This window comes from Pteropus alecto, unplaced genomic scaffold (genome assembly GCF_000325575.1).
Source record: "Pteropus alecto unplaced genomic scaffold, ASM32557v1 scaffold61, whole genome shotgun sequence".
In the NCBI taxonomy this organism is placed as follows: domain Eukaryota; kingdom Metazoa; phylum Chordata; class Mammalia; order Chiroptera; family Pteropodidae; genus Pteropus; species Pteropus alecto.
The window spans coordinates 11152212-11163313 of NW_006434835.1; the positions used below are offsets into that span (position 1 = coordinate 11152212).

General features: G+C 35.2%; 1 protein-coding gene across 5 annotated transcripts in view; it reads right to left on the reverse strand.

Annotated features, from left to right (window-relative positions):
- Positions 1–11102, reverse strand: part of WDR35 (WD repeat domain 35) — a 59716-nt gene that overhangs the window by 15248 nt on the left and 33366 nt on the right. For 3 of the 5 annotated variants that reach the window (XM_025045708.1, XM_025045707.1, XM_025045709.1), the window contains 5 exons: positions 10929–10998; positions 9772–9825; positions 7796–7905; positions 7097–7307; positions 3683–3763 (listed from right to left, as the gene is read on the reverse strand). In XM_025045708.1, coding sequence (XP_024901476.1) covers positions 3683–3763; positions 7097–7307; positions 7796–7905; positions 9772–9825; positions 10929–10998 — 526 coding nt within the window. The remainder of the gene's footprint in view (positions 1–3682; positions 3764–7096; positions 7308–7795; positions 7906–9771; positions 9826–10928; positions 10999–11102) is intronic. The other 2 variants (XM_015588217.2, XM_006910255.3) reach the window with 1 other exon arrangement.

An 11102-nucleotide genomic window follows, 5' to 3' on the forward strand; every position in this document is an offset into this window, starting at 1 on the left:
ATCACCACTTTTCTTTCGTAATTTATCAGCTCTCTCCTCTCCCCACCCCCAAAAAAAACAAAACAAAACAAAACAAAACAAAAACCTGAAGGCCAGTCTTGCAGGAAAGAGCTAGCTAATGGTCAAATAGAAATAAATAGTTATAATGAACTCACCGATATTCTACATATACCAAGTAATAAAAGTGAAGGATACAAGAAAATTTGAGGCCCCATGTATGAAACAGCAATGGCCCCCAGAGACCAGAGTTCTCTGAAAAGGTGAACTGAGCCCCACCCATCCCCTCCTCACCCTGACACTTAACCTCTCTGTATCTAGAACCTGAACAGTTCTTAGGGAACTTCCAGGTACAAAGCAGGAAGAGGCTGGACTTCAAACAGACCTAAGCTCAAACCCTAATTCCATCACTGGCTGGCTATGTGACAACTCTTACTAGACCCTGCTCTCCCTTTCCCCCTTCCACCCAAGAAGCCAAAACCATCTTCCCAAAATATAAACCCCATCATGCCACTCTCCTGCTTAACTCTCCCACTGACTCCAGGATGAAGTCCAAACTCCACGGCAAGGCGCACCAGATCCCTTATGACCTGGGTCCCCCTCACCCTTACCTCTCCCCCTCCTTATTTCTGCCAGTGCTAACCAATCACACACACCAGCTTTGAAGCCAGACAGACAGCCTGGAGTCAAATCATGTCTTTGCCTACTGCTCACTGGGTGTCACTGGCAAATTAGTTTGTCTCCAAGCCTCAGATTCTTCATCTGAACAAATGGAGATAATTAGACTTGCTTCCTAAAGTTTTAAGGATTAAGTAAAATAAAACATGTTAAACATTTAGCACAATGTCTAGCTGTACTACTCACATTATCCACAGTCTCAGCACTGACCCAATGCTCTCTTGCTTCAGACCTTTGAAGAAACACACCTACTGACTGAACCACGGCAGGCCCAACTCTTTGCTGGTTGCTGAATTTCTCGTTTATCTCCCCAACTCTTCTACTTGAGGCCAAGAACTATGTCTTACTGTCAGTAAACATTTGCCGAGTCAATGAACAGATGAACTTTGGGTAAATCATTTTACCTAGTAAGAGCCTTCTACATCTAAAAATGAGGTCTCTGTAATATCTACCAGGCACGGTTGTCATGACAAATGAACAATAATATGTAATGACCTAGGACAAATGAACACCTCATGTGGAGGTACTTTTTAAATGTTAATTCCCTTCCTTTTCCTTCTGTATTCCTTCTTCTCTAGTCCTCCAAGAAATTTCTCATGTTATTTCTTTTTATCCTTCTGTTTTATTGAGATATAATTGACACATAACATACCAGGCCTAAGTGTACAACAATCATATTATTTCTTAAATCTGTATACTTGAAAGAATCTACAGTTCAGTTACATACTTTCTGAGTCAACAAGGCCCCAGAGGGAAGTGAGGTATGACAATATTCTTTTCCTTATGGCTCTGCATGTAATAAGTCCAATAAATGACAATACTGTCACTGAGAACTTGGTTTCTCTTGTAGTTTAACACCCCCTGCCAATAAAGTGGGCAATGGTACATACTCTTCATTCTAATATTAAATATACAAAAATGTGTCCAGTGTATCAAGAATCTCAAAGTACACCTAACAATTTAAAGGTATATATTTTTAAATACTTCATAAAAGTCAGTACAACCATCAGAGCAATGACACCACGGGCATTTTTAAACATTCTAGAACTTAAGGCAATCAGCAACTATGAGCCTTTCTTGAAAAAAACTGATGAAATCAGTTTCAACGATGAAATCCAGACAACTAAAAACTTAGTCAAAATTACGAATTCATGTACAGAGAAAATGTTAATAGACTGATAATAACTTTCATTTAAATATATGACTGAACAAGTGAAAAATTAGGGTTACAAAACAAAATATAAATTTTCTAAATCCTAACAATATAAAAATAATAATACAGCTAATAAAAAAAGAGAACGAAGTAGAAAATGTAAGAATGTCTGGAGTGGACAGTGAATAACATTATTAAAAATGAAAACATAGTGTAAAGGTGATAACCTCTTAGTTTTTCATAATTTTTTCTTAACCCAGAAAAATGATATTGTTTGTGATAGAAAAAATTATCTAAAGTTCTACAATTCCCTCAAATTCACTTTCAGGTTATTAAATTAAAAATTAAATTTAACACTAAAAAAGTAGATTGTACGATGATACCATTTTTACAAAATTACTTAAATTCATCTATCTAACCTATCAAACCTGTCTTTCCACATACAGTTTGCAACTGTATGGAATGATGTTCTGATATTTTATCTAATGTTAATGATTAAAGTATCTGAGTGGTGGGATTTGGGGTGATTTTTTAATCTTACCGTCAGCACTTTTCTGTACAGTTTGGATGCTATATAACTATGTATCACTTTTTAAAAGCAATAAAGTCAGTATTCATTTTTTAAAAATCAACTTAAACATTTCTGAGAACCAACTATATATCAGACCCTTGCTAAAAGTTGGGGATTCAAGAAGCTCGCACTGTATCCAACCGTTGATACATAAAAATGGACAAGATTCTTCAGCTACCTCGGTTTGATTCTACCCACAGGTAGGGGCTTGTGTGACTTGAACCTCCTGCTGTTGCCAGAGGGATGGAGCACCGGGCTCTCCTATCAGGTTGCCCAGACGTCAGGCAGAGGGGCAGGGTGAGGGGTGAGCGATGAAGCTTAAAGCCGTCAGCACTCAAACATCAAAACTGAAGTCTGAGGCTTCATTGCAATTTAGGATTATATAATCTCAAATGTGACTATATGGCTCTTCTCTATGGGGCTAGCACTTCTGCAAAGAGTAAAGAAAAAGATTTTGTCCTCGTTTAAGGTATTAGACTTGTAAAAGAACTGAACTTGTTTCATCTGCAGTAATGGTCTTTATTTAATTTGAATCCATAACATCAAAGAATATATATTTTTTCCCTTTAGGCCTCTTGCTTGTCCTCTTTTCCAAAAGATTTACATATAAGACTAATCGACTATCCTTTAACTACCAAAAAGCCTCAAGCCAGTCTCCTTATCCTCAAATCATTTCAGACCAGCTTGGGAAGCCTGCCCTTTCTTTCCCCAAAGCCTCATTATGTAAGTAAATAACCTTTTTATACACTCTTGGTGCCTGTGGGTGACGTCAGGCCCATCTGCTGATGGAGGGTGGTCATAATATAGGAGGAAAAATAAAACTAGTGCATAATAAAAGAGATGCAACTTACACATCAAACTCAAATATATAAACATGCTACAAACAACTAACTTCTGGAAATTTTAAATCTACTACTCCATTCCAAATATCTGAAGTACATAGAAAAAGTAAATGTTTTTGGATAAAATGAAGGTAAAGCTGCTCTCAATATATTCTTAGAGAAAAAAAATTCTCAAAAGATGCTCAGTGAAGGCCTAAGTAGGAGTTCAAAAAGATATCTGGAATCAGAAATGGATTATTTTATAAAGCCTGGGAAAAAATGGAAGGATAGTAGACCTCCAACCAAAAAGTTACTCAAGTGTCCTAGAATTGGAAACAGGCTAAAATAAATTGTCAGTATTTCTTCAGTACTTCTTTGTTATTAATATACAAACAATGACAAGTGGCTGGCTTGAATCTCAGTCAAGCCAGTATCAGAAATATAATGTTTTTTAAGAATTACCTTCAATATCTCATCCAAAAGAACAGATTTAATTTCTAAATCCTCAAAGTTACAAATGTATCCAGAAGTCTGAATGGGTTCCTTTAAAGACAAAACCAAATGTTATGTTTAATTGTTCAAAAATTTCTTTCCTTTAATATATCATGATTTTAAATTTTATTAGCAAAATGTTCAAACCAACAGAAAAATAGAGAGAATGCCATTAACACCCATATATCCACCATCTAAATAATTATTAACATTTTGCTAAATATGCTTCAGTCAACATTTTGGCTGAAATATTTTAAAGTAAATAAAGTAAATTTATAGACATCATGACATTTCAACCCTAAATATTTCAGCACATATCTCTAAATGATAAAGATGTCCTCTTACGTGGCCACATTAGCATTATGACACCTTACATAATCAATATTAATTCCCTAACAGCGTCTAATATCAGTCTGCATTTTCCCAATTAATCCAAAAAATGCCTTATACAGCTTGATAATTCTTACAACTCACGTGATTTGACATTAAATTTAATTCTTAATAAAACTGACAAATACTATATTTGCATCTACATACATCTATCAAAGAAGTCTCATACCATACGAAAAAAATCCATCCTCTGGATCATTAGCCACAGAACATTCCTGATAGATTTTCTACATAAGATTTAATTTGCCAATATGTAAATACTTGAGTCTGTTATATGTCTGTCTCTAATCCCAGAAATAAAGTACAGTAAATAAATATTATAAAGTAGCTGCCCTAAATCCCTAGCAGAAAAAAATAGCTAAAAATATTATATAAACGAAAGGAAATAAACTCCCAATATACTTACTACATCTAAGAACACTGTAAAAAGAATAGGATAAGGCTGTCTGGTAATGGATAGAATACCACAATGCACTTTTTAGAGATACATGGGCATATGTATATCATAATGAAATATATAAGTAACCAAAATCCACATTAAATAACATCAAATTTACAATTCTGACAGTCTGTCCTTTATACGTGATAGAAATTGCAAACATTATAATAATAGGAAGACACCAAAAAGAAGAAAATATGAGGTAAACACTGAATCATATTTAGTTTGAATTTAAGAATGAGGCTCTTGTAAGCACATTGTAAGTGTTTATTGGGTTTTTAAATGTATATTTTCTTTTAAAAAGCAGAATCATTGATTAAAATAGTCAAATTATATAAGAAAAATGTATAAACTCCCTTTATTTCCTCAAAAAAAGGTTGTATTACATAAAGGCAATGTACTCAAAAAAAAAAAAAGGTATATATTCAAAAATTTGGAAACTCCTTGTTTGGAAAAGAAGCAAGTGTACAAAAATGAGAGCCTGACTGACAAAAATATGAGTATGAAAAGAATGAGAATATGAAATGGCAGTACCGGTGAGCGGGAAGATCCGAGAAGAATAAAAGAGCTGAACCGGCACCTTGACAGGGTCCCTGGAGATGACAATCAGCTGAATATCAACATTCAATTCTCATTTCCTAATTCTCAACGAAAATGTGCTTTATCAGTGAATTAGAACTTTACACACAAATGGCACCCTTTTCTCACGTATAATCTGAAGAACGGTATACAACTTAAAGAAAGGTATGAATTTAGAATTCATGATGACAAGTGGATAAAATTATATTCAGTATTAACAGTCAAAGAGTGTATCTTCCGAATAATAATACGGAACACTATCTCCTGAAGGAGCTCCAGTAAGTTCTGTTTTGAAGGATACATCCTTATATAATCAGTCGATAAGCAGCCAGAGGGATGAATAGCAGACTAACTAACCAGGCAGGGCCTGCAGCCAGCCAGTGTCCTCATGAAGGAAAAGAACAGCACATTATGGTAAATAAAGAAATCCATTCAGTGGTAAGGTTATGAGAAATTCGTGTCATTCTAAATCTAATAGAAATTGAAGTACTCGCCAAGTTAGACAATAAACTCACTAATTAAAAAAGAAGAAGAAGTCTGTTCTGTTAAAAATACTTAAGGAACACTTTTCACCAGGCAAAGATTTCACTTGGTACTAGATTTTCCATGTGTGCTATACACACAGTCGGATATAACACTCTCACTCCTCCAGACATGATTTCTGAGTTAGTACAAGTAGGGCCAAGGATGGAAAAAAGGACCCTGACATTCATAAAATATTCTACTTCCATCCTCGAGGTTACCTGTCAAATTTCCACACCTGTTTTGTGGCGTGGGTCAAATTTCCCTCAGACCTTTGAAAGAAGCCTACAGGTCCAATGCAGCAGCCCTGAATGCCTTTCCTTCCAACCATTCATTACTCAAGGTCTAACAACGACAAAGACCTTTAAGACTCCTGAAAGCTTTAGCAGAGCTTTTGAGAGCAATTTACTTCAGATCACTTATCAGCCCAAAGGTCCTGAATAGGGCTTAAATGGAGAAATATAAAAATAATTTAGGATATTAAAGGGACAAATAGTTTACCACTAAATAAATTACTACGGAAGATCTTCAGCAGCTCAGGCAACCAAGCATGCAATTTCTTCCCAAGAAGGAAACTATAGGTCCAAACAAACATCAATTAATAACAGAAAGCAATTATTAACTCATCTCTTATTATTTCTATTAATGAAGTACAGCGGGAATACAAAAAATTCCAAATTGAAAATCCATTAGTAAGTCAGAAATTGTTTAAGAATCAAGAATAAATATTTACGATTAAGATTCATCTTCTTAACGATGTTTTGATTAATTCACCACTGAAATCATTTGGCGTCTCCTAAACACAACAGTTCACAATTCGTCCAGAGCAGACTGTGACAAGAAAATGCAGAGCCATGTGAGCCCCAAGTACAAAATCAAAAAATGTGACTTCGAAATTAATAAGAAAGGGGCTTCTGACACCCCCAGAGAGACTAGATTAATCACAGTCCACACGTGCATCTTCGTAAGATTATCAGGGTGAAAGAGAACATGCATTAATGGGTGACAGAGCACATGTAAAATAAAATAAGGTAAGCACAAAAGAAGGTGGGTAGATGGGCAAAAAAGAATGAAAGGAGAAGGCAATTTGAAAGATCAATTTTTTTTGGTTAGGTTGTTTTAAGCAATTTTGGTAAATAAGACTACTGATTTTCTTTTAACTTTGACAGAGAAAAAAATAAAGACTATATCGTGAGTGATCATGGTTCTACCTTTTAAGAACAGATAAAATGTTTAGGAAGTACCTTTCAGAGAAAGTAGAGGATATTTAAAGAACGAATATTATTCCCAGTTAAGACCAAATGTTTTTAAACTGTACAGAAATTTTTCTATTTTTTTTTCAAATTCATGCAGCCTACATCAATAAACCTCTTGAAGAAACAAAGGGGAAATATCCAGGTTTTGCTATCTGGCTCATTATTCATGTACTGTTAATGCTCATTTCTTGTTTTTACCTCAGGATCCAAGTTTCTGAAAACATACATTCTTGTCTTCTCCATCATTGCAAACAAATCAGGGTTATCTTTGGCCCATTTCATATCCCAGACATCTTTGCGCTCCAGTTTTAACAACTCGCCAGTGACTTGCTGTCCTGTGCTGTCTGTCACCCGAGCATCCAAGTCAAAGAAAGTCAGGACTCCTGAGATGTCGATGATAGCGAGACGACTACAAATAAGGAAATTGGAGAAAGGGGAAAACTGTGAAATGACTATCAGCAAAATCATGAATACAGTTACCTCTAGCCATTCTACTTCAAAATCGGCTCATCAGAATTTGGAATGAAGACAGAAATGGTTTTAAATAAATAACTACCTGTAAACAAATTTTTATAAATTTGATAAAAGACACAGACTACTCTCCATTTTTCTTCCTTGTGAGGAAAAAGTATCCAAGGGGATTAAAGCAACTGGTATGCGAATAACTTAAAAGATTATATTAGAATCTATATTTTGCTCAGTTAGAAGTGATCTCTAAGTCAAATACGGTATAGTAAACATAAATATTTAAATAGAAATACAGTATAGTAAAACTACACTGACCTATAAGACACGTTTAAAACAAACACACATCTTTGCATTTATTACGTAAATCCAACAATCCCAGTTGACAACTTCTAAATCTAACATCTCTGTGAGAAGAGTTTACAGACCTACCTAGAGTTGCAATTCAAGGATAACTGGTAGGCTCGATAATTAAGGGAATATTTCTGGATCAAACCAACATTAGGAAGGCTGTACCTCTGAATGGTGCCAGATTCGCGCCCCTGTGGAAATTACTTTTGATTAATAAAGCAAATTTACCATAATAATATTAAATTACAACTGCAAGTCTCTATATGTTCATACATTTGCTTCAAAAGCCCAGTGATGGTGTCGTAGCAAATTCGCAATTCTGATACTGAGTCATGTGACTGAGTCTGGATTTATCTCCTGTCTTAATTAAAACCTTTTAAAAGTGGCAGAAGGTGATCAAATTTTTTTTCACGTAACATTCAAAAAAGAAGTCAGAAACATAGATCTTTAATAATACACACATTCTTACAGCCCCAGGAAGAAATACCTAGGGTTATTTATAGTTGCTGTCTAGGTTAACATTCGGGGTATGTTAAAAGCTAAAATATAAAGCACTCACTGAATTAAATTCATACATATGAAAAATCAATATAAGATCACCATATAAAACAGCTGCTCCCGAAAGACTACTTTTTTTATCCTATAGCCATCTATCTGATACGAGTTTGTGGCAAAGGGAGAAGATCAGAAAGCGGTATTAGTTTAAATGTGTCTAAAACAAAGTAAAATATGTTTCTATGCAACTCTGTACAAGCCTTAAGGCTGACGGATCACAGTAAAACAGACAAGAGAGAGCTGTGGTTTCTGAAGCCTTCCGCGCCTGCAGCCGTGGCAAGTGGACACAGTGAACAGCTCCGCTCAGCCAGCGGAGGCTCCCTCTCCCCTCTCTACCGGCAGCACTGCGTTGGGGCATGATTCTCAAGAGGGACCCTTCAGAAAGGCTGGGGAGAGAGAGGCAGGCAGTAAGGGGGGAGGATATTTTTTAATGTATGGGCTTTAAAATTTTTTAATATATTGAGGTACAAAAAAAAGATACTGTTTTTGAAAAAGAGAGTCCTGTGGCTTAAAAAGTTTGAAAAAGTTATAGTTCTAAAAATTGTTAACATTTCAGCAATGGAAAGCAGTTTTAAATGCAGAGGACATCTCCATTCAAACTTTTGGCTGGTATGAAAACTATTTGAGAGCATTTCTTATAGGTAGACTGCCATTTAGGAATTAAGTCAATTTTTCTGAATGATCCAAGTTGCATGTATTTTTTGTTTTTGCTTTTTTTTTTGCAAATGTCAGAAACACATCAACAACAAAAACCCTGCCACACAGCAAAGAATCTCAAAAGAAAACAAGGTTCCACAGACCTAAGACAAACAGCTTAAAACATACACCCAGTTCATTTGGTGAGGAAAAATGAATACTATGTTCTTAAGATTTTTTCACCTTAAATTAGCTAATGGCTAAAGAACTTAACTAGAACTGGAAATATACACTACTAAGGCTCTGTTTACATAATTCAAATTCAATGACTCTATCAGCATTACTATATGAAACATTTCTCTCTAAAATTAATAGTTTCAAATACCAGAACTCAAGAAAAAACACTATAACATTGATTTTATTTGAAAAATTCAGCAAAAATTTGCCATGTACTTCTTTATTTTACTGCCTAGCAAACACACCACCTCTTCATTCCAAGTCTTATGGAAGTAGCTGAGCCAGAACACTTGGTCCAATATAAAATAGCGGGCCACAGGACAGGGACACTTCCTAAGTCCTACCAGCACCATCCAATCTGTGCCACTCTGCCAGCTCTCCAGAGGGCTCATTTGACCCACTGCCGCTCTCCCCAACTGGCCCCCATTCCACTACTTTCATAAACAGCTCTTTTTACAAATGGTTAACAATTTGTGAGGCAATCTTTAAAACGTTCTTATTTCTTATGTTGGACTTAGTGACACTTGAGTGCTTGTGAGATGATAGTCAAATCCAAAATATATTGCTTTATTCTATTTTTACAATTCAAAAAATTATTATTCATAAAATAAATTTCTTTCACAACTTACCACAATCAATGTTTTATCAGATGCAGTTATGGCACAAATTGGATCCCTTGTGCCCTAAAATAAATCAATTGTTACTCATTAAACAAATATTTACTGAATAACTAATCTGATATAAGGTAGTATGCAATTTACTAAGAATACTTGAACGATACATGTATTAACTTAACAAACACTTACTTTATTGAGCACATACTATTTGCCAGGCACTGAACTAAGCACTAGAGAGACTCGGATGAATCTTTACCCTCAGGGATTACTCAAAAGACTCCTGGGGAAGAGAGTGGACAGAACACCCACCTACAGTACAGTATGATAAAAGTAGAGGTACACGCAGGAGTTATGAGAACACAGAGGAAGGAGCATCTCACTGCTACAGCAATGGGCACGAGGCAAAAGCCTGAGCTTAGTCGTAAGAGATGAAAAGATGGTAGGAGGACCAGGCTACTACCCGGATGGATCTCAAGAGCCTATGCTTAGTGAAAAGAAGCCAACCTCAAAAGGGCATTCATAAAAACATTCTCGGAGTGACAAAACTTTAGAGGTAGAAACAGATTAATTTGCCAGGGAACAGGGATGGGGCTGCAGAGTGGGAATGAAAAAAAAAAAAAGGAATCAGGTCATGTTTGACAGTATCGTTACCATGTCAATTTTCTGATTTTGATATTACACTACAGTCATATAACGTGTCTATGAAAAAAAAAAAGTACCACCATGAATAAGTAGCACCAGGCAAGTTCCTTTATGGGGATAAAATCACATAAAACTACATACGCACACGTACATGTAAAAACTAGTGAAAACAATAAGGAATCAGGTCGTGTTTGACAGTATCGTTACCATGTCAATTTTGTGATTTTGATATTACACTACAGTCATATAACGTGTCACCATGTTAACTGGGTAAAGAGGTTCTATGTGCTACTTTTGCAACTTCCTGCGAGCCTATGATTATTTCAAAATAAAATGTTTTTTAAAAATCAAAAGAAGAAACAAAATAGCAAATCTAGAAAAAGATTTTCAGAATAGAAAAAGTTTTAAAGAATTACTAAAATAATATGCAATCACTAGAAACAAATTCTTTTTCAGGTCTCAAAATGAAATTACAGTATTTCCAAATCCAGATATTAACATTTGCTGGCAATAATAAAATCACCTACTTGAATGGCTTTACTATAATCAAGCACCCCATCCACTGATCCAGAAGGAGTATCATCAACATGATAAATTCTGGGGGAAAAAATCAGAATTTCAAAGACAGTATAAAGGTCATAGTATATCATTATCTCTAGAACAGTTAAAGGATTGGATGATACCAAAAAATATTGTTATTT